The sequence below is a fragment of the Rhinolophus hipposideros genome (assembly GCF_964194185.1).
Source record: "Rhinolophus hipposideros genome assembly, chromosome: 22".
Taxonomy (NCBI): Eukaryota; Metazoa; Chordata; class Mammalia; order Chiroptera; family Rhinolophidae; genus Rhinolophus; species Rhinolophus hipposideros.
This window is the reverse complement of record NC_138068.1, coordinates 3,549,610-3,577,018: the sequence shown is the minus strand read 5'-3', so window position 1 is coordinate 3,577,018 and position 27,409 is coordinate 3,549,610. Positions and strand designations below refer to the sequence as shown.

At 53.5% G+C, this 27,409-nt stretch overlaps 1 protein-coding gene across 3 annotated transcripts; it reads left to right on the top strand.

The window, feature by feature from the left end:
* Window positions 1-845: 845 nt before the first annotated feature.
* NPEPL1 (aminopeptidase like 1) lies at window positions 846-27,184 on the top strand. 3 transcript variants are annotated; one of them, XM_081033281.1, is made up of 12 exons: window positions 846-971; window positions 8,645-8,830; window positions 9,123-9,293; window positions 12,372-12,461; window positions 12,932-13,013; window positions 14,702-14,844; window positions 20,762-20,839; window positions 23,898-23,998; window positions 24,653-24,776; window positions 25,115-25,291; window positions 25,824-25,934; window positions 26,446-27,184. In XM_081033281.1, the coding sequence occupies exons 1-12, from the start codon at window positions 888-890 to the stop codon at window positions 26,602-26,604; spliced, it is 1,506 nt and encodes a 501-aa protein (XP_080889407.1). In that variant the 5' UTR covers window positions 846-887; the 3' UTR covers window positions 26,605-27,184. The 3 variants fall into 3 exon arrangements, with proteins under 3 accessions (XP_080889407.1, XP_080889406.1, XP_080889408.1); XM_081033280.1 differs by lacking the exon at window positions 846-971 and adding an exon at window positions 7,841-8,056; XM_081033282.1 differs by lacking the exon at window positions 846-971 and adding an exon at window positions 7,848-8,056 and having other exon boundaries at window positions 26,383-27,184.
* The last annotated feature ends 225 nt before the right edge of the window (window positions 27,185-27,409 follow it).

Here is a 27,409-nt window from a genome sequence, read left to right as displayed (position 1 = left end):
GCCCTGGTTTGCATCATTTGGTCTTTTTCTCAGAGGAAGTGCTGAGGGAATCAGATGTTTTTTAACGTGGTGTTCTGACTCAGGACACTGTCATAGACCTCCATTTTCATCAACTGTTGGGTAAAGAGAGCATCTGCACCCCCCGCCCCCAAGCCTTTCCCTTTTCCAGATGGGGAAACAGAGACCCACAAGAGGGCTTCCCAAAGTCCCACGGCTAGTATAAGCCAGGGCGGGCACTAGAATCTTCCATCTTTCTCATTTCCAGACCGGTACTATTTCTGCTTATGCCGTTTTAATTGTTCGTTTCTTTGCATAAAATTAAGTGACCTTCTTTAAAAAAGGTTTAGTGGTCAAGGTGTGATTTGGTAAAAGCTTCCTCAAGGAGCTTTTTCTTATTACAAAGATTAGACCCAACCGAGGCTAAGAGAGATCTGCAGACAATGGTATGTCATTATCCGTAGCTCAGTTTTTCGTGTAATTGGTGTGAGGAGGTGGCTGCTGACGACTCAGCCTGCCACTGAAACGGAAAGTGGTGGTGCTTCTGTGACGTGCCTGGATATGCGTACGTGTGTATTTGCGGTGGTTTATACAAGGGGTGTGTGCACATAAAATGCCTTCCAAGATGGGTAATGTCATTTTCAAGTTGTAAATAATCAAAAAATAGTCTTAGCAAAAGTGGGTTTACAATCGCCTGAGAATGTAGCCCTTCATTTTCACACTAGGCAATGGCTAAAAATTGATTTTTTTTTTTTAAATCCAGTTAAGCCTCAAGGTTGGTTATCCATTTAAAAGGTCGGCTGAGTTAAACAATGACAGTACCTTCAGTTCATGCTAATAATTAAATTTGCACAGAACTTGAGCACTTCCATCGTACCTCGGGGAGGCCTATGTCATGTATTTTTCACAACAGTACACTGCCGAAATCCCCAGCAACGGTGCAGGCGCCCCAGCAGATTACCAACCCTGTCTTGGTAAGTCCCCAGGCTGGCTGCCATCCCTGTCTCTCCGTCTCCTCAGATTTCCACAGCCCACCCTGGAGAGCACTGGTCCCGACAGACGAATGTTTCCCGCTTACCTCCCCTCCTCCCTTTTCTATGGCCTCCACGAGTATTGGGGAATGAAAAGTAGCTTCTCATTGAAAGGAAAAGGAAGAGGGGAACTCTCGATGTATACACTAGGTCTCATGTGCTGCCCAGTTTGTAATGTAACAAATCACGTGTTATCAAGAGCACTCGATGGTACACACTTACTGTTTGTTCCCAGCGTGCTAAGAAAAAGACTTCAAAAGGTCTTTTTATGGTTCTCACAGGTCATGTTTAAGTATTACTGAATTTATGAAGATCTTGGGACAACCACGGACCTGATTGGAATGCTTTTTTTTATTCTGTTTCGGTTATTATGTCACTCGAGTTTTCTAAATCATTGAGACGGGATAAGTGATCTTATTTCAAATCGAGCATTTTAACCTGCGTTGTTGTATAAGTCAGGTTGCTCCATTGCAGTATTTTTCATCTGTAACGATGAACCAGCCCGAAATATGGAACCTTCCAGATTTAGTGAGAAAAAAACTATTAAATTTTGTTCCCATGGCCCTTAAAAAAAACTTAACAATTTCTGGTTAGTTTTTCCTTCCCCCACCCTTTTCTCACACTGCTCAGCTGCCAAAACCCTCAGCAATCTTTCTTACTTTTTATAAGATCCCCATTTAGGTACTACGGATAGACGTGTTGCTTTACACAAGGGTGTTTCTGGAAAAAATATGACTCAGGTTTTAGAAGATTGAATCATTTTCAATGTATTAGAGAAACATACGACTTAAAAGGATCCTATAAGTGAAGGTTTTTCCTAAAGAAAAGATTTCTCGATCAAAATAAACATCTCCCCTTCACTTTGCTTTTCTATACATATCCATTTTCATATGCTGTTTGTTTCCAGGAATGTGGAACCACATTAGGTCTGTTAATCATTTCTCTTGCCCTTCCTGTAGCCACCCCATCCTCAGGCTCTAGGTCGGCAGTGTGTCCTTGAACACCTTTGCAACCACAGAAATAATTTTGCTGGTGTTCAGAAGTAAATAGGAATTTAGTTCCGAGACATGAGGGTTATTATTGCCTGACACTGTGCCCTGCCTGGGAGGATAATTTAGGCTTCTAGAATGGCAAGGGATCTCCAACAGCAACTAGTTCGGCCCCCTCATTTTGTTGAGAAGTCCTCCAAACTGATGTTAGAAAGAATTCTTTTTGTCGTTAACAAATGGTTCCAAGAGCACATTTTTTATTAACACATTCTCTCATCCCACCAAAACCGGAAGGTAAAAACCACGCTGTGTTAGATGAGATTACAAAATGTGCTTTTTAAGCAAAGTGCAAACGATTACATGCAATGTGCTATCTCTTGTGTCAGATCCATGAATATATATGATTTTGTATTTCTTTTCAGAAAAGAAACAGGAAAGATAAACCCAAAACTAATAAAAATGTTTACCTGTGGAAGGATGAGTGGAAAGGGATGGAAGGGACAGCAGATTCCTTTGAGTATTCCTTTTTGCAATTTTGATTTTTGAACCATAGAAATGTTTCACGTATTCAAAAAACGGAAATGTAAAGAAAATGAAAACAGCAAGCCCTTATGTTGAGTATAGACAGAAATATGGAATCTAGGTGTACATCAGATAGAAAAATCACACAAAAATCAAGTAAATTTTGAATTTATCAATGGAATGCATTCTAAGAACAAAAAAATAAAAGGGAGTAAAGAACTGTTCAACTTGATGTAGTAGGTTTATTGTCAGGAGTGGAGGCTATTTGGTGTCGGAAACCGCAAGTGAGTGTCTGGATGGATGAGTGGGAATCGGTTCTCAGGGGGATGGGGACAGCCATGTGGAATAGGGGCAGGTGAAGAGGAGGTCTGTAAGGTGGGGTTTGAGTTGGAGGACTCAAGAAGAAAACAAACCGGACTTCTGTCCCCTAAAAGGATCAGAAGCAGTGAGACCTGGGTTTCTAAACAGGAAGCTCTCGCTTCCTAAATACCAGTTCCCCCGACTCACGGGACAGAGGCCCCTTGGAGAAATGGCTGACCCAACATTTGGGGCAAGGAAGGAGCAGTGTGAGCCTTGGGATCATCTTATTTTTCCAGGAAGGACAAAAGTACTAAAAACCTGATAGGGACATGTGAAAAAGGCACAGGAGCTGGCCTGATGGGGCTCTCATTGGCCTAAGTGGGGACACTGGGACCAGTGGTGCTGACAGGTGCACACGAGTATGTCCGTTCCCAGTGAGCGGCGCGGCAGTTTCACGGACGTGCAGCCATTGCAGTCCAGTGGCCCCATTTTGGGTTTCATGCTCTCCGGTCACCATCTTGAAATTCTTTCTTGAAAATGAAGTTCTGCATCTTCATTTTTGCACTGGACCCCACAAATTAGGCAGCCAGTCCTGGAGGGTGGAGGCAGGGAGGTCTTCTATACCCAGGAATAGCACGTGCCAAGTGTAGAAGGAATGGGAGAGTTAGCAAATGAGCACGCTGCCACCAGTGCTCCGTTCAGGCAGCGACCATCATTGGATACAAAGGCCACTAGGGGGAAGGTTGTCAGGAAACCACACATCCTGGCAGTCTCAGAGTGTCACTCCACACATGATAGAGAGGAAACTGATTTTAATTCTGTTAATTATAAAGGGGGAGATATGCCTACCATGAAGAGATATTGCAGACTCCGCGTCCACCAAGTCACCAGTCTTGGCAGGTGAAGAGGAGACGCTTACCAGGTCACATGGCTCCTGATGAGGTGCTGTGGGAAACAATGCATATTGTTGCCGAAACCGTTTAACCCGAATCTAATCATAAGAAAACAATCAGGCGAGTGGGGACGGTGGGGCCCTCCAGGAGACATTTCAACGTCAGGCAAGACAAAGGCAGGGACTGTTCTGGACTAAAGGAGAGGAAAGGCACTTGACAGCCAAGTGGAATGTGATCTTTATTTAGATTCTGATTTTAAAAGAAAACACCATGAAGGACATTTTGGGGACAATTAAAGAGATTCCAGTGTGGACTGCGTATTAGGTAACAGCATTGCTTCACTAATACATTTCTATGGGTGTGATCAGGATATTATTGTGACTGTGGGCCAGTGTCCTTGTTCCCAAGAGATACATACACCCTGAGGTATTTAGAGTAGTGTATGCAAGGAGCTTTAAATGCTGCGAAAGAAAAATATGTGCACACACATATATGAATATAGGTAAAGGGTATACCAGTGTTCATCATACTGGTTTTTCAACTTTTCCATAAGTTAATGCATTTTTTTTTTAAGCATCTAGAGAAATGTGATTTTCACGGCAGTTAGTTCATTTTCAATCCTTTGGGGAACATTGAGTACAAATCTAATTGGTGTGTCCGACAATATTTACAGTCTGACTGAGGCGCTCCCTGATGTCCAGCCGTGGTGAGGGAAACAAACATACACAGCACAGGCAGTATCAGGGGGTCATGCAAATGTCTCTGCCATCTTGGCTGGACGTTCTCTCACTTCCAGACCAGCTGCTCTAGGATGAGGAGGACGGTGGTTGGAGCTCAGCCACCTCCTGCTTCCTCGGGGCGTGTGAAGTAGCAGATCATTCTCAACCAGGAATGAGCCCTACCTTTATTTCACGTTAGTCCTGACGGAGGCACTTCCCCAGGCTTTCAGTTGCCCACAAGGTCAAGTCCAAACTCCGTGGCTCAGCATATATCTCACATTCACGTAATGGGCAGCCACACAGGCTTTTGCCGGTTCCGGAATGGACCATGCCCTTTAGTACTCTGGGCCCTTGTCAAGGATCAGCCTGCCTGGCACACAGCCCACCCTCAAGACTGAACTCCAGTATCACCTCCAAACCTAGTCAGCTCCCGGTGACTGCAGTTGTGGGTTTTCCTGCTGGGTTCGCTCTCCACCTCTACACACACACACACACACACACACACACACACACACACACAGTCTGACCCAGCCTGGAACTTTTCAGAACTGATACTCAATAAATATATGTTGAATGAATGAATGGAAACACCAGCAAGATGAAACAAGTGTTCCCAGAGGACCAGGGTTTCCTTCTCACATCAGATGTGATGAAATCTGGGAACATCACAGTGATCAGTTGCGTCTAAGCAGGCACTGGGGGGTTTTTATACAGGTGAACTCCAGCATGCAGCGATGTTATAAGAATAGCTCATACGCCTAGGGCCATCGTACATGCTGTGATTTCAGAAATGTGTCTAGACTATGAATTGTGCCCCAGAACTTCCTAATAAATCCTGGAAACTTGATTCTGATTTCTTCCAGAAGTTTTTAGTTTTTCCCTTAATTCCTAAAGTAAGTCTGAACACCCAGTTGAGTCTGGAAAGAGTCTCAAGCCACAAAAAACCTAAGTTACTTCTTGGATTGCATTAAAGCTCTGGTGAGTTGTTTTAGGTTTTCTTTCTTTTCTTTCTTTCTTTTTTTTTTTTTTTTTAAATTGAGGTGAATTTTTCATTGACAGTGAAATATATATCTAAACGAAGTGCTGCCTGTCTTCTTTGTGTTGAAGTCTGCAAAGTGCAGTGAAAAGGGGAAAACACTTTCCTGGAAGATGTTTGTATCTGTCACAGGCCACATCTTGAGGAAACTGGCAGGTATCTAAAGTGGAATAATTCCTCAATGTTCTGTTTAGTTTGGACTTCTTCAATTCAGGGATGGCTTAAAACCAGAATCCGTAATATCTGCTTCTAACAAGCGTCTACCATTTTCTCTTGCTTTGTATGGAATAAGTGTTCAATAAATGTGATTGAATTGAATCATCTCGTTCATCCTTTCTTGGGGCCATCTAAAAGGAAAGTCCTCCAAAATAATCTCACCACTGACAGTTTCCTTCCCCTTCCAAATTCCTGTACACAGAACTTCCAGGATCCTACTTTCCAGAACGTTTCTTGGATCCTGCCTCAGTTTGCTAAAGTCTAGGGAGGGACTCAGACTCCCCAACTCACCACCATCACCCACTTTCTCCCATTCTCTGTTCTCACACTGGCTTCAGAACCACGTGGACACTCTGGGCCTGGGCCTGTGCTTTCTTCCTGGGCCTGTCCCCACCTGGATACCTCCCCCTGTCTTGTTTGTCTGTGGAAGTCCTATTTCATCCATCGGGCACAGCTTCACATCCATTATTTAGGGAGCTGCCCCACTACTTCGGCCCCTGCTGGAAAACCCTGCACTTGCCTACAATACATTTGCAAACAGAAAGGAGGGAGATCTTCATACGTGTTTTTCGTACCCTTTACAAATGTGTGAAAACATTCAGCCACTGTAAGAATCTTTTGAAGTAAATAAGATCCAATTAGCATCAACTTTCATGTTCGGAAAGCGGAGGGTTTTGAAGGAATTCATTTCACTCATTCAACAACTATTTTCTCAGCACCTGCTCTGTGCCATGCACTAGAGAAAAAAGCAGGCAAGAAGCCCTGCTTTCAGAATGCCAACGCTCTTCACCTAGTGGGTGTTTCCAAGGACCAGGGCCCAAAACTGCGGAGGGAGGGAGGCGACAGGGAAGATGAAAGTGGCTTGTGGCTACTTTGCAAGCCAGGGAGTGGGGGAGAGGTACAGGGAGGTGGGGCTGAAAGCCTTGGATGCCACACCGGGGGGTTGGCTTTGCTGTTTTAAAGGTTGGTGGTGAAGAGGAAACAGTGAGAGGAGCGGTGCATGGAAATAGCTGGAGGTAACAGAGAGGGGTGTCAGCCAAAGGCCCTAGAACAATCCGGCCGTGGGCAGGATGGGGTCACAGATTTTTGTTTTTAAACAACTCTTGGGTAGAGCTTCCACAACTGGGTCATCACTCCCTGAACCTTCTATCTGAGCCACAGCAGAAGCCAGGAGCCTCACCAATGGCATACCCACCGTCCGCCACATGTCCCCGACACCCTGCAGCCGCCCTTCTCTCTCCCTAAGTGGCCTAGGAGGCTGCAGGGGCAGCTTGCTTAGGCTGTTGCCAGATGACCCTGCAAAGGGGTGTGCTGGGGAAGGGTCGCCCACCCATTAAGGTGATGCCTGGATTTGTAAGTGGCCATCCCAGAAGCAGCAACCTGGATGGGAGCCCATGTCCCTGACACCCCTCTCACTTCAAGGGCAGTGTCTGGCAAAGAGTAGGGGTCTGAGAAATGTCAAAGAAGAGACTTGACCCACCCAGCATGCCAGGCAGTGGGGCCTTATATGACTTGGAGCTGGCATAAATCCCGAACTCACTCAGCCAACCCAAACCTGACAGCGGCTGCTGGTGTGGTCAGGGCAGCCCTGCCAGTGTGGGGTCCCTGACAACTGCCACAAGCTGCTCAGAGACCACTAGGGGCCCTGCTCCCGTGGAGGCCACGATGCCTACTTAGAGCTCGTCTGGAGTCTGGGACTGGTGGGAACTGCTGGGGTGGACTCGAGGTTGGCCTGAGCCCACTCGGGTCTGCTGGTGGCCTGCTGGCCAGGGCCCCGTGCCAGAAGGACTGTCTGGAGAGCTGTGTTTCCTTCTTTTGAGGGCAAGACCACTCGGGGCCGGCCCAGAGTTTGGGGCCGGCCCAGGGTCCAGGCCTGTGGGTCGGGGCCTGCCCCGAGTTTGGGGCCTGCCTGGAGTTTGGGGCCTGCTCAGTTTGGGGCCGGCCCAGGGTCCAGGCCTGTGGGTCGGGGCCCGCCCGGACCGTGGGGCCTGCTCGGTCGGGCCGCCCGGCCGGCCCTGCCCTCCGCCCCTCGCGCCCCCTCGCGCCCCGGGCGGGCCCTGCACGTCTCGCGAGCGGCCCGGAGCGGCGGGGGAGGCGGGGCCGGGCAGCCGGGCAGGGCCGGGGCGGCGCCGAGGCCCGGCCGGAGCGGGAGCCCGAGCGGAGCGGGCGCGGCGTCCGGGGCGAGGGGCGCGGGCCGGCGAAGATGGCGAACGTGGGGCTGCAGTTCCAGGCGAGCGCCGGGGACGCGGACCCGCAGAGCCGGCCGCTGCTGCTGCTCGGGCAGCTGCACCACCTGCACCGCGTGCCCTGGAGCCACGTCCGCGGGAAGCTGCAGCCCCGGGTCACCGAGGAGGTGAGCGGGCCGCGCCGCCGCCATGCGCCGCCCCGCCGGCGAGCGGAGGACGGGCGGGGTCGCGCCGGCGGGGAGGCCGCGGAGGCCCCGCCTCGGCCGCCCCGAGCCCCCCGCCCGCCGCCGGGGCGCGCAGGGCCAGGCCGCCGCCCAGGCCCGGGCCGCCCGCCTCGTTGCGACCAGCAGAGCGGGCTCCCGCCCAGCCGCCCGCGCCCGGGCCGCGCTGCTCGGAGAGTTGGCAGATGTGACCGCCTGGACAGGACTGCCTCGAGGGGCCGGACCCCTGTCCCCCTTTCAGTGGCACCTGGCTGGGTCCCCCATGTGGGTTTCCAGCGTTTGAAGCAAAGCAGCCCCCAGACTGGCTTTTTAATAAATCCCCACCCCTCAACCCCACAAGGGTGGAATTGCGCCTGCAGACACACACACTTCGCCCTAGTGAGATGTGACATCTTAATTATGGATAGTGGGGACCTCGGGGAAGCCGCAAAAGCGCCCTTTAGCAATGCAAGTGTCCACACACAGTGACAGGCGCCTGGCGTGCGGACTGTCTGAAGTCTGGTGTCTGTCTTTGTCTCTCCCCTTCTCATCCAGCTCTGGCAGGCCGCTCTAAGCACGCTCAACCCCAACCCCACGGACAGCTGTCCCCTCTACCTGAACTATGCGACCGTGGCCGCCCTGCCCTCCCGGGTGAGCAGGCACAACAGCCCCTCAGCCGCGCACTTCGTCACCCGACTTGTGCGGACCTGCCTGCCGCCCGGAACTCATCGTTGCATCGTGGTGAGTGCCTCCGAGGGAAGAGGCTCCTCCAGCAGGGCCCTGCTATCTCCCTAGCTCAGCCACGGTGACCGCAGAGCACTCTGGCCCCCAGTAGCTCACCGGCTGCCACACCTGACCTTGTAACCCCTGCTTTACAGACGGGGAAACTGAGGTCAGAGAGACTAAGCCATTTCTCCCAGATCAGTTTTGGTGGCAAATCTGAGACGCAGCATCCTGGGTGGGCCCTGTGTCCTGCCCCCCCCCCACTTCCCCCCTGCACCTCTCCTCACAGCTCTGCTTCTCTGTGCTGCAGATGGTCTGTGAGCGGTCTGACGCATTCGCCTCCGCCTGTGCCCTGGCCCGCGCCTTCCCGCTGTTCACCCACCGCTCAGGTGCTTCGCGGCGCCCAGAGAAGAAGACGGTCACTGTGGAGTTTTTCCTGGTGGGACAAGACAACGGGCCTGTGGAAGTGTCCACTCTGCAAGTGGGTGCCTGGACGTTCAGACCGTGTCCCAGGGCCTCCATGAGCTGGGCCGCCAGGAGGGGTGTCTGGAAGGCTGCGTCTCCCGTGTTGGGGAAGACGGGATGGCTGCTGTACTTCCTGAGAAGGCCCCAGAGGCCTTTCCAAACTGGGCCGCATGCTCCCTCTCCCTCACCGTGGTCTTTGTTTTCAGGATTCGGTTCTGTTCAGCCAGTATCTATTGAGCACCTAAGCAGTGCCAGGCGCGTTCATGTTTTAATGCTAATAATCCCATCCGTATATATATTATGTTCCCCTTATGGCGAACTTTGAAAACACGTTATTTCATTTGATGCTCAGAATAATCCTTTTGAGGCAAGGCAAGGCAAGGCCAGAAATGATTTTCAGTTTAGAAGTCCTTTTATGGAGCAAATGTCAGGTTCCCTTTCTGGCTTCTGCCCACATTCCCCAGGGAGACCTGGCCATCCTGGATGACATGGCCCCTTCCACATCGTCAGGCTCTCTGCCAGCTGAGTGCCATCCCCAGCTGACACTGTACATCTTTGTTTGGCTCTTGTGCCCCATGCTGGAATGGGAGCTCCCGGAGGGCAGGGACCTGGTCCCAGCACTGGGCCACTGCTTCCAGCTGCCCCCCCACGCCCCACTGCTCTCCTGGGCCCTGCAGACACCCCTGAGCTGGTCTTGTGCCTCCAGATGCCCTTCCTCCAGTTCCCCCTTCCCATTGCCTTACAAAGTGAGGGGAAGCGTTTTCCGAGTGCTTGCCGGGTATCAGGCCCTGGTGTGAGCGCACGTATGTACTCTCATGGACCCGTGTACTTAATTCTCACAGCTGCCCTGTGAGGTGGGTCCTATTATTATTCCCATGTTAGACTTGAGCAAACTGAGGCTCAGAGACATTGAGTGACTTTCTTGGCCATGTCAGTAAGGGCAGAGCCAGGTTTTAACCATGGCTGCTGTCTCTTAGATCATGGGCACGTGAGGTTCTGACACCCATGTGGCCTTTTCTTCACCATGGGGTCCTCCTCAGCCCCCGTCTACATCCTGGTCCCCTCCAGGTCCCTGCGGCCTGTCACCCTTCTCTAGCATTGGATGGAAGGGTGTGTTGTGATCTCTGCTGGACTTCAGTCCCTGGGGTGTCTTTGGATTCTGAGTCCAGCATGGAGTCTGGCACAAAGTAGGCGCTTACATAAGCATGGATGGAATGAATGAATGAATGGTCCTGCTTTTGTGATGAGGAAACCGAGGTGTGATGAGGCACAAGCTCTTCCCCACGGCCACATGGCTCTGCGGTGGTGATGGGACCCTGGGAGCCTCCTCCGGCTCCCAAACACTCTCTGCCCTCGAACCCGCACGAGCAGGGTCGGGGAGTTCACTGGAGGTCAGCGTGGCAAGCACCTGGCCTCCGCTGAGAGACGTCTCAGGGCACTGACACATTTCCCAGGCAGCAGTCCGGGGATGTGTCAGAGGTGAGCAACCAGTCTCTGTGACACCCACAGCTGGGGACCCTTGCCCTTCCAGGGTAGAGCCGCTGACAGGTGGCGGGACCCCACAGGCACATTTCCTATCCGAGCTGTCAGGTCTCGTTCTTTGAAGCGTTGGGGTTTAATTGCCTCGGGACAGGCAGAGCTGTCGCAGCAATTGGACAGGGCCTGGGAGGTGGCAGGGCTGGTATTATTGACCCAGAGCCTGTCCTCCCTGACACCGTGGGACCAGAAAAAGTGATGATCAACTTGATGCTGTCTGCACCCCTGCTAAACCTGTGCTACTTTTCTCTTAATGTCACCTCTTCCCCGTGGGCTGGGAAGAGCAGCAGGGCCAGCCTGTCTGAAGCTTGGGGGTGGGTGGTGGGGCAGAGACAAATGAGAAGGCAGTAAACATCCAGGTCAGGGCTGAAGCAAAAGGAAGATGGAAGTTCCTTGCAGAAAAGCCGGGGGTGGGGGTGGGGGGCGGAGGGCAGCCACTTTCTGGGATGAGTCCGCAAGCATGCACGTGCCCTTTTCCAAAGCGCCTGTGGTGGCCGGCGACAGGCTCCTGCTCCCTTCTGGGTGCTGGGTTGAAGTGTGAGGTGCACGAGGCAGGGTCTGCTTGTTTTCTCCCTCATGCCCTGTGCCAAGAGCAGTGTCGCCTCAGACGACCAGATAAACCAGGTGGTTGGGGTCTATGACATGCTCACATGGGGCTTCAGTCAGAAAAATGCCCCTGACAAGCCGGAGGGCGGCTACATGGCCAGTGGGCCAGAGGCTCAGAACATGGAGTGCTTTTACTCCCTCGGGAGGGTCCGGAGACCTTCTGGAGGATATGGCCTTAGAGAAATACCTCAAAGGATGGCTGGGATCTTGGCCACAGGAGAAGGGAGGGTGGACTGGTCAGCTTAGGCCGCCCTAAGAAAACCCCATAGGTGGGTGGCTTAAGCAACAGACATTTACTTCTCACAGTGCCAGAGGCTGGAAGTCCGAGATCAGGGTGGGTTCTGGTGAGGGCTCCCTCTGGGGCTTTCAGACGGCCACCTTCTCACTGTGTCCTCACAGGGCGGAGAGAGTGCTCTGGTCTCTTCCTCTTGTGAGGACACTGATCCCATTATGGGGCCCCACCCTCATGACCTGCCAAAGGCCTCCTAATACATGTGGGTCTGGGGAGACTCAGGCACTGAGTCCATCATAGAGGCAGCACCTCCCCCTGAGAGAGGGTGTGGAGATTGGGGCAGAGGCCAGAGGTAGGAGTGCCAAGGACATATCCTGGGCCAGGCACAATGGCCACCTGCTGCTGGGAAGAGAGCAGCAGGAGGTGAGGCTTGGAAAGGAAGGTGGGCCCTCTTATACCAGGTCAGGATGCCAGACTGAAGGGTCACTGAAATTCTGGCAGCGGGGTGCAAACTTGTGTAGGTCGCTGTGGGTCTCAGTCCCCGGGGAGTGAGCAGGAGGCGTGACTCTTGCTTCCCGCCTCCACCTGCCCCTCACGGCCCTCTCAGCAGTCCCACAACCTCCCTCAGGCGGTGTGTGCCTCTGGTGGGGAACAGCTGGAGGGCAGCCCCCTCCCACCTGATCCCAGGGCCCCAGTGACAGCCTGTGGTTTGTTTTCTAGTGCTTAGCAAGCGCCACAGAAGGCATACGGCTGGCCGCCCGCATTGTGGACACACCCTGCAATGAGATGAATACAGACACTTTCCTCGAGGTACGTGGCTCTGGGGGCCCTGCCAGCGGGTGGGACCAGGATGGAGGAAGTGTCACAGACCCCAAGGAGGGTCAGAGGAAAAGTGGGGGCGGGAGGGGGCCAGTGTTCACAGCCTCTGCACCTTGTATGGGGCAGCCTGGGGCTGTGTGGGCAAAGGCCTGCTGTCCACCCAGCTCCAAGGGGCCAGCAGGCCTCGGCCAAGGGCAGAGCAGGCCAGAGCCCCCTGTGAAGGCCCCTCTGCAGGACTCCAGCCCTGAGCTGCAGGAAATTGCAGAGTTTGGAGGCTGAGCCTTCTCTCCTGGGTTTAATCACACTCAAAGCTGAGAGAGTCGAGCCGCTGGCTCGCAAACCTGGTTCCTCTCCCGCCATGCAGCCCTCAGCTCATCGCTGGCCCGGAGCCGGGGCCTCGCCTCAATTTAAGCCTTCTTCACGTGTCCTCATGGTGTTGTTTTTTCCATGAACACATCCAGGAGATTAAGAAAGTTGGAAAAGATCTGGGGATCGCCCCAACCATCATCCGTGACGAGGAGCTGAAGACAAGAGGATTTGGAGGTGAGTGGGAGGCTGCCCCTTGCAGGCCATGGCCTCAGGGCACAGTCCAGGGTACCTCGGGTGGCAGAAGGGCAGTGGGCCACATGCTGTGCTGTCCCAAGCTTCATCCTGAAAGAAACGGGTTTGTGTCCAACCCCGAGACCAGATCCTGGGAAGCAGACTGTCTCTGGGGGAGAAAGGAGGCAGTGGTTCAGATTCTGATTCACATTTGGAAGCCGTACAATCCAAGCCCTTCCCCAACTCGCTCCCTCTCCAGCCTCCTCACGTGCTGCTGTCCTGGCTCTGTGGGCCACCTCAGCAGGGACTTTCTGTTCCTCGAATACACAAGTTTACGTCCGTATCAGAGCCGTGTACTGGGCTGTCCCTATCTGGGATACTTTCCCCTAAGATGCTCTCATGGCAAAGCCGTCATACCCTGCACATTCCCTGGTTACACTCCCTGGGCATTGGAGGTACATTGACAACTGAGGCAACGTACTTTCAGACTGGCTGGGGGAGGGTCATTGTATTTATTATCTGTGGCTGCGAAATAATTTACCCCAGAAGGTTGCCGCTCAAAGCCACACACACTCATGATGCCATAGTTCTGTGGGTGGGGAGTCAGGCCTGGCTTAGCTGGGTGCTGGGCCCAGGCTGCCATCAAGGTGTTGACCTGGGCTGCAGCCATCTGAAGGCTCGCCGGGGGCCGGTGATGTGCTCCCTGCAAGGCTCACTCATGGGCTGCCAGCAGGCCTCAGGCACTCACAGGCTGTCCTTTGTCACGTGGGCCACTCCTTCAGTGGCTCACAAGCTGTGGTAGCTGCGTCCCTGGGAGTGAGAGCGAGAAAAAGCAAGCGAGCAGGTAGAGGCAAGGTCATTGTTGTAACCTAATCTTGGAAGTGGTATCTCATCACTTCTGTCTTGTCCAGAAGAGCCGAGACATGGGGTCCCGCCCACCCTTATGGAGAGAGGTCGGTATGGTCATGAATATGAAGGCCCTGATTAGGGGCCATCTGAGAAGTGCCTGCCACAGACACACAAACCAATTACAAGTGGAAGGCTTCCCAGAGGAGGCATCCTTTGCAGTGGGTCTTACAGGATCAGTAGGAGTTGGTCAGGCAGCCATTATTGGCTCTTGTCTTGCTTGTTGTGATTACTGTTCAGTTCAGTTATTGGGGAACCTGGGACATGGACTCTGCCCATAGCAGGCCACGATTTTCTTGAGAAGATGGAGCATAAAATGAACAGTGAGGCTGTGGTTGGAGTGAGCTTGGAGAGGGTGATGCAGTTCTGAGTACACAGAGGGTTCAGGGAAGGGAGAGCGAGCGTGGGCTGGGGCGACCTTGAAGCGTTATCCAAAAATCATTTCATTCTGCAATCCTGTTCATTTCTTTCTGGGAATGATACAATATTTTTTCCTCAGTGGGTTTTCTTGCCTAACAATGCTTCGCATAGAATGCATTTACAGTCCCAGAGCTTTGGATCTAATTTGCATTTCTCATCCACCCACCCCACCCCCCGCTGGTGGGGGGGGTAAGAAAGGGGGCTGGGAGCTTGAGCTTGGGTAGCTCAGCTCTCCGGGAGAAATTGCCCAAAGCCAGATGATATTTCCTGGGGGCGGGGGGAAGCTGGTGTTTCTGGGGGGCTGCTGAGAGTCCTTTGCTCAGTGTAACCCGAGCCTAACAGACTCTTCCCTGTGCTTCCCATAGGGATCTACGGTGTTGGCAAAGCTGCCCTCCACCCCCCAGCTCTGGCAGTCCTCAGCCACACCCCAGATGGAGCCACCCAGACCATTGCGTGGGTGGGCAAAGGGATCGTCTACGACACCGGGGGTCTCAGCATCAAAGGGAAGGTGAGGTCCTGGGGTGCAGGGCTCTGGACAGGCTCCTGAGCTCTCAGGTGTTGGAGGAAGGCGGCCAGGTTCCTGGGAGCTCGGAGCTGGGGCATACCTCTGGGTCGCCGAGTTCAGGAAGAGAGTCAATGGGGCTAATTCCCCTCCTGAGAGGGAGACGATTTCACCCTTCAAATGGGGTAAAAAAAAAAAGCTGGAAGGATCTAGAAAACAAAAAAGCTGGATAGGATCTAGAAAAAAGCTGCAGAAATGATGAAAGGGCATGAAAACAGAACCCAGGGAGGCAGGGTTCAAGGAACCACGGCCATCCTGGTTTCTGGGGAGACAATGTTCGGGGGTGGTCCGCATAGACCACTCAGAAAGCAGGCATCTGGCATAAAATAAGGGGAACTTGGACCCAAAGCAAGCTGCCTGGGAGCATGGCTGTGAGGCTGCAGTCCCAGAAGCCTCTCCTGTGGGTGGCCTTTGAAGTCCCATGTCTCAGGAGGACAGGTCCTTAAGGATGCCAGTCTGTGCCTGCTTTGTTGGTCTGCCTCTGAGCGGCCTGCCCTCCTCCATACCCAGCACTCTGTTGGTACCAGGAATAGGAATGATGATGAAACCGGAGGAGTCTGGGGCTCCTGCTGCCTGAGCCGCTTAGCCAATAGACCGACACAGGAGTTGAGTCATAGAATAAGCATTTATTATCAGAGCACCGGTGGTCTGAGAAGGCAGTGGGTTAACACCTCCAAAAATTGCCTTCATATTCTCAGACCAGCCTGGGATATTTAATGGAAAATCTGGACATTCCTTCAGAGGCTACGTGATATACCCGGGGTCTATGTGGAGTCTTCCCTCAGACGGTGTGGCTCCAATGTGGTCATCAACCAGGAGCATTGATGACAGTGACCTGGAAAGAATGCTAGGCCATCGAGATTGTGATCAGTGGGCAAGGGGTATTGTGATTATAGACAAGCACAAGTTTTTATTTGCGTAATTATTTAAAGCAAGGAACTGGACGGGGGACATTTCAAGCTCAAACCGCACGGAGGGGGGTTTTCAATTGTTAAGCTCTAGGGCAGGGAGAGGTGAGGCCTCTTTTGTGGGGTTCCCAACCGGGTCCTGTTTTAGTGGTACCAGTCTTCATTTGCTCATCACACATACTTGTGTGGAGCAGCCCCTGGGCACCAAGCTGGGCTCCGAGGGGCAAATCCGAGAGGGACTCAGAAAGAGCTGATATGTGAAATTTATGCCACAGGAAATCGGAAGAGAAGCAACCAGCCCAGAGAGAAAGTTTCAGAAGAGCGAGCACGTGCTAAGCTCATACAGAACACACACTGAAAACTAGTAGCCTGCCTGGCTCACAGATGTGTATTGTTGGCACTAACGGTATTTTAAAATTTGAATTAGTTACTAACATTTAAAAACAGGAAGAATTCTCACAAAAGACTAGATTTTTTTGATCTTTTTTAAACTCAACAGACCTGGCAATGCTGGTCCTATGTTCCCACCTGGAAGCATTCTGCTGGCGCTGAGTGGTGGCTGCCCCTGGGAACATAGCCTACATATACTCCAGTTTGCCGCAGGTCCCAGCATGCCCTGTCACATCTCTGACATTAAACCCCAATGTCAGTTGCTATTTATGGTGGGGATTGTACTTTTTTCTGTACTTCCGGCCTGTCTAGTGTATTTGGTAGCTACAGTGAATGATCTTATCTATTTTTTTGACATCCCTCCTCCTCTAAACAATAAAATTATTTTCTGGGCTAATCAGGAAATGAAACTAATAATAACAAAAGTTGGAAAAAACAAACACCAATATGAATTAACTGATAGTGCGTTCTCTTATATTGAGTTGCATACATATTATTATGCCAGTACAAATTTGGAATTAAATATTACAGTACAAATAAAGAAAACAGTAATTGATCCATACTTGTAAATAGCATTAATATAAGTTTTTTAATAGAAACATCTTATGCCTTCATATTGGTCTGTTGTGGTAATAAATGCTAGCGTCATAGTTTGTTTTCAGGCCTACCTTCTGAAGATTTGTCAATGATTTTACCACAATTGATCTTTATTATGATTATTATTTTTATTATTATTATTTTAAAGATTTGATTGCGGAAGGGGAACAAGACTTTATTGGGGAACAGTGTGTACTTCCAGGACTTTTTTCCAAGTCAAGTTGTTGTCCTTTCAATCTTAGTTGTGGAGGGCGCAGCTCAGCTACAGGTCCAGTTGCCATTGCTAGTTGCAGGGGGCACAGCCCACCATCCCTTGTGGGAGTCGAACCGGCAACCTTGCTGTTGAGAGGACGCCCTCCAACTGGGCCATCCAGGAGCTCAGTGGCAGCTCAGCTCAAGGTGCCATGTTCAATCTTAGTTGCAGGGGGCGCTGCCCACCATCCCTTGTGGGAATCAAGGAGTTGAACTGGCAACCTTGTGGTTGAGAACCCACTGGCCCATGTGGGAATCGAACGGGCAGCCTTCGGAGTTAGGAGCATGGAGCTCCAACTGCCTGAGCCACCGGGCCGGCCCCACAATTGATCTTTACATCTTTATATTCACTGGATAGAGGTACCAGATTTGTCAGTCTGTCTTCACTCAGAGTCGATCCCCAAACACCATGAATTCTAACTTGGAGGAGCTTCTATCACACGAAGCAGCAGATACGCACTCGGGGAAAGTCTTTAATTGCAGGGTCGCTCGCCAGAGACTGCTAAAAATTCCATTTCCCAACAGACTCCAGAAATCGCGACATTGTCTGTGTCTTCCTTTCTTTGAGATTGCCTCTAGGGGCTTTCAAATGTCTGTGGAGTAAAAACGTTTGAAACACAACTGCAGGTGTGCTCATAGACTGAGGGAAGCGAAGAGACCTGGGCTCACCACACGCTCGGGCTTACTTTGCGTCCTGTTTGGAGGCAGGCGTGTAGACACCAGTCCATTCAAAGCCAGCCAGCAGGACTCCGACTCCAGTGGTTAGGAAGTGGCCTCAGAATGAGAGAAGGCGTGGGGTCGGGCCAGTTGTGTAACTGGCGGTTATTACCATCCATTAGAATAATGTTTCTAAAAGGATAAGTAATTAAAATAGGCAATTTGAAGGTTTCATTTATATGATTAGGACTCACTTCAACCAACAACAGCTTTTTTTCAGGAGGAATAATTTACCAGTGATGACAACAGGCAAACCAACTTTGAGTCGGTTTATCACCATTTTTTAAGTTCCCCACAGACAAGGAGCCCCCACTGTCTCCCCTGGTGCTGGCCACCCCGCCCCCCCCCCCCCCGGCCCCACCCTTGACAGCAGCGGAGTTCTGGCTGGTAGAATTGGTCGGACGCTTGTTTTGATGTTGCTTTTGATGGAGGGTCAGAGTGAGAAGCTGGGCTTCCTGGGAATTAGTCATTTTGCTGGTGGCCCAGCTCCCAATTTTGCAGGAACAATCACAGCTCCATTTCCAAAGATTTGAAAAGCAAATCAGGATCAGTGTGAGCCTGCAGATCTCAAATATATCAGTCTCAGGACACTTGACGCTCTTGAATGTATTGGTCTCAAAGACATTTTGTTTATACAGGTGATGTCTGTTGATATTTACCTGACTGGAAGTTAAAACTTGGAAATTCTAAAGATGTTTATTAATTCATGTAAAAATAGCAATGTAAACCCATTGCACGTTAATGTAAATGATATAATTTTATGAAAATACCTAATTTTCCAAAATGAAAAATAACTAGTGAGAAGAATGGTGTTGCTTTACATTTTGGCAAATCTCTCCAGTGTCTGCCTTAATAGAAGCTAGCTGTGATCAAGAGTCTGCTTCAGCATTTAGTCTATTGTGATATGTTGTTTTAGTTGAAATGTAAAAAGGAAATCTGGCCTCACTCATTTTGTAGTGGAAAAGGAAGAAATATTTTAGTACACTTCTCAGATAACTGAGGAGGTTCTTCTTTGCTAGTACACCAAAACTCCACAAGTGGTGGTTCCTGAGAGGTTAGTTACAATGTGGAATCTGAAACAATGTCAGTGAACTTTTGTACTTTGAATACAAGATTTTGTAATATCATGCATGGATCAGTTGGAAAATACTGCTTGCTGAGCTATGCAGAGCCTCCAAATGTTGACACATTTCCTTATATAGTATATTTTAAAATCACATTCATTAATATCACCACCCATCTCATTTAAAAAAGTCGTTGAGTATTAGGAAGCTGTCACGGGGGCAGATACAAGTTTTCCAAAGTTCTGATTTTTGCTTGAAAGCTCAAATTTTGCCATTGGCAGTAAATAACGTAGCTGTTTTCCTGGAAGTGAGAGGCTCACTTTGTTCATTGTTGAGAAAATAGCTGCCGGAAACCTAAGTCTGAATAACCCTCGTGTGTCAGCTGCCCTTTCAAGTAAGGATGGTGTTGATGAGAAGAGAAGCTGGATGAACTCACAACTCAAAGGACCGTTCCCTTGCTTCCCCAGCTTCCTCAGCTCTTGAACGACAAGCGTCAGGGAGTCATTGTGCTTTTCGAGTACCTTCCATTCCGTCACGCAGAACATTGAAAGCAGCTGTACTCAACGGTTGAGATTTTTAAAAGCTAATAATTTTACTGCTTCAGCAAGGAAACTCCAGTGAAATCGGCAGTGCTTTCCTTTCTTGGAGGCCTGGACACGGGGCGAGGTGGTGCCAGGTCACTGGGTACCACATCTGGCTCCGTGCTGCATCCCCAGGCCAGTGGCTTGTGCTCCAACGGTGCAGGTGTCAACCCAGTGAGAAAGGCAGATTGCACCCAGTGTTACTATTGCGTTCATTTCCTTACTAGAACTGGGGACGGCCTGGGAGGCTGTGGTGTGTTGTACACCATCTGTGGGGCTACCGCGGCGGTTTGGCAGTTGTGCTCGTGGTAGGAAGGCTGGGCTGCTGATGGGGAGTCATAATTCCAGCGACCCTCTCAAGATGTTCTCTGTATGGGCCATTTCGCGAGTGGTTTGATTCCAGATCCGAGGCCCCATTTTTCTGTTTAAACAATCCTGTGCTTTCTCACAGTTTAGGTCAAAAGAGACAGCTTATGTTCCGTATGGGTCATTTTCACACGGCTTAATTGTGAAAGCAGCTCAGTTTATATCTAAAAATACTTTCCATTAAAACTCAAGTCCCCTGTAATCTGTAAAGGTTCAAAAAAAAAATCATTCAGTGCATTTCAAACCGGAATCTTTACATGTGACGACCTGCAGTTAATTTAAAATATGAACTTGTCAATTAGAGTTGGGAGCCTATAAAATGTAAAAATGTGTGACCACTCTCAACTCATTTATAGAAAATCCCATTTCCCTCTGTGGCAGGAGGGTGCCTCTGTTTCTAGTGGCCTCACATTAGATTCGTCTACCCAGGAGATGGCAATGGAGGGAGGGTGGGGTAGTGGGGTTACTGGTGTCCTTGCCAGTGAGGTGGGATTGGTGACGTAACGGGCATTTGGGAAGAGTGCACATTAACTCAAGCGGATCATTGAAGATAGTGCCATAAAGGAGCAGAGAGAGCCAAGAACAAAAGTGTCAGTAAGGCTAGATAGTGACAGGTTTAAATGCCAGGCTGAGGAAGTGGGGCCTGTTCCCTGGGCAGCCTGGTGACACGGGGGTCATGGTCTGGTCTGTGGAGCAGCCTGCCTGTGGCAAATACAGAACGTCTCATCCTCTTCCTCCTCCTTCCCCTGCCTGGTGAAGTTCCATTGGATATCCCCACAACTCTGCTCAAGTGCCAGGGTCCCCTAGTCTTTGGCCATCACACCCCTGAAAGTGGGAGTTTCCAGGGTTCTGTGGCACCAGGTCCTGTGGGTCTGGGGAGCCCCCCTGGGGCCTGGTGTGTCTGGCTGGGCCAGGTGGCGCAGGTGGGGCCGTGTTGCTGGCTGGTCAGTAACCACTTACCCCCCTCTCTCATTTGTGCCGTCTCCAGACCACCATGCCAGGCATGAAGAGGGACTGTGGAGGCGCTGCGGCGGTCCTGGGGGCCTTCAGAGCTGCTGTCAAGCAGGTGAGTGGGGCCCACCGCTGCAGTCCTGGGGACGCGGGCTCCCTGGGTGTCCTTGGTGTCCTCCTGTCCTTCTCTCCAGGGCCCCCATCCCAGCCTTCCTGAGTCTCCATAGCTCGGTGCCTTCCTCCCTCCTCTACGCTCCCATGTTGGTTTCCTCCTGAACTCCCAGAGCTCCCTGCTTTCTATCAAGGCTCCTTTCACGGGATGTGTGGCTTCTACCTGAGTGTCATCCCTGCCTGAGGGTGTCACCCGACAGTGGAGTGCCCCGTGCTGGCCACTCAGGGCCTGGCTCGTACAGGTGCCCCGGGAGCGTTTAGTGAAGACCCCTGAACTGAGGCCACGGCGTGAGCAGGTGGAGCCCCTGTGCTGGGCCCGGAACCAGCTCACAAGCGTAGGTTTCCCGACGTGTCCCTCCCAACAGCCTTTCTCTGTGTCCTAGTGACCACTGGGAAATGGCCTTGCCAGGACTGACTCGCTCCTACACTTGGCCCTAGCAGATGTCCATAGCTCAGGCTGGGAGGCCTGTCCCTGCGGGTCCACCATGGAGTAAGGGATGGATTTGGCTGCATCCATGCACCCCATAGAAGCCAGGTCTCCCTGTCAACAGGAAAACCCTCAAGCAGAGGGTCCTGCTCTGCTGGAAGCCAAAAGCCAGAGGACGGGGGTCCCTGAGCTGGGAGGACAGCAGCAACAGCCCTCACTGGGCCATGGGGACATGGTTTTCTATCCTCCGACCTGCGGTGACGTGCCCATGATAGAAGTGGGGCCTAGCTGGTGCCATGTGCTACATCTGAGCTTTCTATCATCCAACTTCCCATCAGCTCGGCCCTTGGCATCGGCCAGTTACCTCCCATCACACCATGGGAGGGCCCCCTATGCTGGCGGGGACCTGGGATCGCCATTTTCATCCTCTGCGGACCCGGCTGTCCAGGGTCCAGCATGGCCCAGAAGGGGGGCTGTCCTCTGGCCGGGTGGCACAGTGCCAATCGGGGAGGGAAAGGTGGTGGTATAGCTGGTTGCCAGACCTCTGGCGAGGGAAGCTCCTTCCGCCTCCTTCTGCCAGGGGTCACGTCGTGGGACTGCAGGCTTGACCTTGTGCCATTCAGGCTTCATGAGACCCCACTTGGTTCTAACAGCCTCTCCTGTCAAAATCAAAATGGGAACGGGTGCACTGGGGCAGGTTGCCCCAGCCTGGCCTGCTGCCCACACTCGGGGGCTGGGGAGGCGCTGGCTGGTATGTGTGAACTGTGGGCAGGTAGGAGGGGGCTGGGTCTGCTCTGGGAATAGCCTGGTGACCACTTTGAGCGGGACATCCAGGGGAGCCAGGGGGCCCCGTGCCCACCACATCCCGTACGTCAGAGATTGCTGAGACCAGCTCCCACGGCAGCAGGTTTCCCCATGGAGGACATGCCCGGCCTCATGGAACAGTTGGAACCAGAGTCTGGAGAAAGGGGGAGCCCCTAGTTAAGGGACCAGCTGGCGGTGATTTGGGGGAGCTCCAGTGAGGGGACCAGCTGGTGGTGGCTGCTCCTCCTGTGTTTGCCCCAAGGAGGTGGCAAGCATCTTCTTAATAAAGGCTTGTGCTTAAGGAGGTTCCCCAGGAAATCCAGGGCCCCTTGCATGTTCTCGGGACATCTGTCCAGGTGTCGTCCCCAGGGACACAGGCAGAAACACTTTGGTGATAAACAGGAGTGTTGCCTCACCTTGGGGGGGTCCACACCCATCAGAGGCCAAAGGTTCAAAAAATGCAAGGCAGCCCCTCCCTGCCCATGGCTTCCAAGTGCCATAAAAAGTGTTTCTTAAACAAAGGTGTGGTGTGCCCTAAGCCACCATAGGGATCACTAACCGCCTTGTGTGGTTCCTTCAGTTCTCTTCTGAGACACTGGGCCCTTCCTGTCACTACATGCAAGACCCCACTCCTCGTAGGGGATTACCTGTGCAGTAAACTTAAAGTGAAACAAAAGGTCTTGGCAAATAGGTTTTAATTCATGACTCAGGGGTCGAGCCTGTTCCCTGAAATAGGAGCGAGAAAGGAGGGCCTTGGCCCACGCGGGGCGGGGCATCTCTACTACTCTGGGGCTTCCAGCGGGGCCGAGGGGCCAGCATGTCCAGAGCCCGGCCCAGAGGCAGACTGGCTCTTGCTTCTGCCCCCCACGGCCTCATTTGAAACAGGCCTTCCAAGGGTCTCTCTCAAGTAGAGCGACAGGCCACAGGTCCCCATGAGCCCTGTGGAGGGGACGTTGCCCAAGGAGCATGAATCATCTTCGCTCTTGTCCCCTTGCTGGCTGGAGACTCACAAGGAGTGCCGCCAGCAGCAGCTAGACAGTCACCTCACTCAGGACCACAGGCCTGACCCGGCCTGCGTGGGCAGCACCCGGCTTCTGCCACCTGCCCCCCGTCCCCCAGGACCTGCTGCCTCGGTGGATGAGCTCGTCAGAGGATGTGAGGGGTGAGGAAACCGGCCCAGCTATAGGGACTCTCTGGGCGGCTCTCTCTAAGGGAACAGCTACTGCTTGTTGGTGGCCTGGCCGGTGGGGAAGTGGATTGGAGGACTCTCAGGGCTGGCACTGTCTCCTCTTCGCTGTTCACCCCTGGCTTCTGCTCCAGCACAGGGTCTGTCCTGGCATCTGGACAGGCTGGCTGAGAAGTGCCCAGCAGGTAGTCCCTTCCAGTTTTGAGGTCCTGGTTCACAGGCAGTGTGGAGCGCAGCAGGTCTGTGTAGTGAGGAGACGCCGACCGCTGGCTGGGTGACCGGCCTGGCTCATGCCCTGGGAAGCGGCAGAGCCAGGATTCAAGCCCATAGCTCAGCCCCACTTCTGGGCTCATTCCTGCATTTCGTGGGCTCAGTGGAGGAGAGCAGGATTCCCCAGATGGGGTGAGCCTCGGCCTCATTGCCCGCTGCCAGGACTACCAGACAGTGGCGGGAAGCTCTGCTCCTTGGAGCCCTGGCTGTCTGTCTGTCTGCTGCGGAATGCAGCGGGTCAGAGAGCTCTGGTTGCCCTTCCTCCTCCGAGCACCACCAGCCTTTAACTGGAGCCTCTGCCCACATGCCCTCCAGGGTTTCAAAGACAACCTGCATGCGGTGTTCTGCTTGGCCGAGAATGCAGTGGGGCCCAATGCGACGAGGCCCGATGACATCCACCTGCTCTACTCAGGAAAGTAAGGCCAGCCCCTCTGCTCGCTGTGTCACAGTCCCCACTCCCTCTGGTTCTGTTGCCCCCCTCCTGCCCAGGGCCAGACTCGTCAGCCTGAGCCATACCTGGGGTGCCCAGTCACCTTTGTCACTGGACTGGGTGCCAGGATTCGGGATTCACCCTACTTTAGCAGGATGAGTCCTCTCTCTCTCTCTCTCTCTCTCTCTCTCTCTCTCTCTCTCTCTCTCTCTCTCTCTCCTCTCTCTCTCTCTCTCTCTCTCACACACACACACACACACACACACACACACACACACACACGGGTGCCTATCCCCAGGGTGACCCTGAGAGCTGCGTCCTCTTCTGCATTTACCCAGGGCCAGGCACTGTGTAAATGCCCCCACACAACCCTGTTCTCCCATCTTATAGATGAGGAAACCGAGGCATGGAAACCAGGCAGCTTACCCCAGCTTCCAGCTGAAGAGCAGCGGGTGGAATTGCCCCGATGCCCTGACACCTGTCCCTGGCCAGAGCATGGCTGTGGGGACGAGGTGGCTCTGCCTCCCGGTGGGGGGAAGTGACAGAGATGAGGGCTCTATGGAGGTCACCCCAGTTCCAAAGGGGCTCGCTCCCAGTGCCCCAAGGAGTGCCGTCCTGAGTGGGGTGTCTGCCCGCCCAGGACTGTGGAAATCAACAACACGGATGCTGAGGGCAGGCTGGTGCTGGCGGATGGCGTGTCCTATGCCTGCAAGGACCTGGGTGCTGATATCATCCTGGACGTGGCTACGCTCACCGGAGCGCAGGTGGGTCCCTGGGCAGCCGGCGCCTCCCTGGACTGAAGCGGGGAGAGGCCAAGGAGCTTGTCTGAGGTCCCCAGGAGAGGCCAGGCCACAGAGCCCACAGACAGGCCTAGACGCCGGGCCGGGCCAGGCCAGGCCACCTGCCCCCGCGAGCTCGGTGCTCACACTCCGCCCTGTGTCTGGTGTTGGCCTCTCACTGCCTCTCTTTTGGTCTTTTCATTTCCTGTCTGTCCTCTCCTGCCGTGTGTGTGTTTCCCTCTCCTCTCCTCCCTCCCGTGCGATGCTCCCCATGCGGCTCTGTCTGTCTCTGTCTGGTCTCCTCCCGCGGGGTCACCTCCCAGGGTATCGCCACCGGCAAGTACCATGCCGCCGTGCTCACCAACAGCGCCGAGTGGGAGGCGGCCTGCGTGAAGGCTGGGCGCAAGTGTGGGGACCTGGTGCACCCGCTCGTCTACTGTCCTGAGCTGCACTTCAGCGAGTTCACCTCAGCTGTGGCAGATATGAAGAACTCAGTGGCGGTAGGTCTGGCGAGGCCCCCACGCCCCGTGGTACAGAACAAGCTCAGCCCTGCACTCAGGGAGTCAGTGTCACCCCAAGAAACAGCAGCACGCAGACCAGGGTCCCCCCAACGAGGCCCCAGATCCGTGCTGGCGGGGGACGTCCCAAGGAGGGATCCCGCTGGGCTCCCCGCCAGCATGTCCACCATGGTGGGTACAAGGGTTCCTCCCCACTGGGGTCTGTCTGTTGCCCCCCATCAGTCCTTTCGCTAGCTGCCTCCCTGGGTGGAGGCAGACCTCTTAGCCCACTGCAAGGCCCTCGGGGTCCCAGGTCCCTCTCAGCTGCCTCCCTGCACTGGGCCCTCCCCCCAACCCCCTTCTTGCAGACATTAGGGAGGGTGATGGCTGAGATGGCGGGGCAGGTCCAAAGGGTGTGGGGTGTCCACAGTGGGCCCACACTGAAGCAGCCCTGACGGCATTCTCGGTGGAGCCCCTCTCCCCCACCGCATTGCTGGGAGGGGAAGGGTCACCGTCTGCCCTCCTGTGTCCCCAGGACCGGGACAACAGCCCCAGCTCCTGTGCTGGCCTTTTCATTGCCTCACACCTCGGCTTCGACTGGCCCGGGGTCTGGGTCCACCTGGACATCGCCGCGCCTGTGCACGCCGTGAGTCGAGGGCCCTGTGGGTGTCCTCCCCTCCCCTATAAGGACGCTCCCTTGTCCAGCCAGCTAGTCTGCTTCCCACTGGCCTGGCTACTCCCACCCGTTCCTGCGTCCAGAGTCCCTCTCTGGCTCAAGCTGCAGGCTGAGCTCATCGGAAACATTCTGTGTCGAGGGTCATACTGCCCGTGGCTCGGCCTCCCGGCCAGCTGTGGTCCCCACTGACCACTGGTCTCCTCATCCCTGGGAACAGCGTGGCTGCTGTGTGCGGCCCTTCCCCAGCCAGCCCATCCTCAGCAAGAGGCCCGGGACCCTGGGGCTCAGCCTTTCGCGCCCTGAGGAGACCTGGGTTGGGCCTGAGCATTCCTTGGCCCTGAGTGTGGCAGGGCAGCAGGAGGGGCTGCAGGGCAAGGGCCGCCTATGCCCTCGCCCAGTCCAAAGCCTCTCTCCACAGAGGCAGGCCTGCTGAGCTGGTCCGGCTGGGCTGGGAGAGCATCACCCTGCCCTTTGCCCGTAGGGTGAGCGTGCCACCGGCTTCGGCGTGGCCCTCCTGCTGGCGCTCTTCGGACGAGCCTCCGAGGACCCTCTGCTGAACCTGGTGTCCCCACTCGGCTGTGAGGCAGACGCCCAGGAGGGGGACGCGGAGAGGGGCTCCAAGAGGCGCAGGCTCGTGTGAGGCTGGCCGCCTTCCTGGCCCGGCCACGGGCTCAGCTTCACTTTGCACTGACTAATTTTAAGCAATTGGAAGTTTCTACCTTAAAGTGGGCTTTGGTTTGTTTTTGTTTTTAGTTGTCATGGTGATGGAAATGCCTCCTTATGTCTTAGAGGACAGCTTAGAGGTTGGTGGGGCCCTGGGGCAGGGCGGGAAGCTCTGGGCTGTTTCTGTTTGCGTGCTGGCCAGCTTCTGCAAACTGTGCTCCCTCCTGAGACCTCCGCATGACCTTGAGCCCCAGGACGCATGGGTAGCCCCAACGCCTTTGGCCTGGTGGCCCTCAGGCCTTCTGCCTCCACTTGGTGGCCAAGGTGGGTGACCATGCCCTGTATGCCCCAGGCCGCACACATGACACCCACGTTACAGAGAGCCCAGGCCTGTTCCCCAGCCAGGGCTGCTGCTGTCTCCAGATAACTCACCCCCTTTGAAAGGATGGAGGTGACTTGCTTCGAGGACCCAATTTTATAGAGCAGGAGAAGTACTCTGTGCTCTGGCCCCTTCGAATTCACTGGTGGTTGAATTAAATATGGCTGTACCACGTCCCATCTTTGCCTCCGTCTCACTCTTTCTCCCACCCTGAGGCCTGCCGATGGGTCTGAGGCTCTGGGCTGCCGCCGCCTCCTCCCACTGCAGCAGCAGGCTTTGTGCCTGGGTCTGTAGGGAAGGCTGTCCTACCCCACGTGCATCATGAGCCCGAGTGTCATGCTGGGTCAGGTATGTGTCCTCGGTACTGAAGGCCCCCGGGCATGATCCTCAGGCTCAGGGCAGG

Bases quoted from the DNA above. Each gene is read 5' to 3' on its own strand.
- NPEPL1 (XM_081033280.1), top strand. From the start codon at position 7,907: ATGGCGAACGTGGGGCTGCAGTTCCAGGCGAGCGCCGGGGACGCGGAC. The intron at 9,294-12,371 runs GTGGGTGCCTGG...TTTGTTTTCTAG, and splicing joins TGGAAGTGTCCACTCTGCAA to TGCTTAGCAAGCGCCACAGA. The intron at 25,292-25,823 runs GTAGGTCTGGCG...CTGTGTCCCCAG, and splicing joins ATATGAAGAACTCAGTGGCG to GACCGGGACAACAGCCCCAG.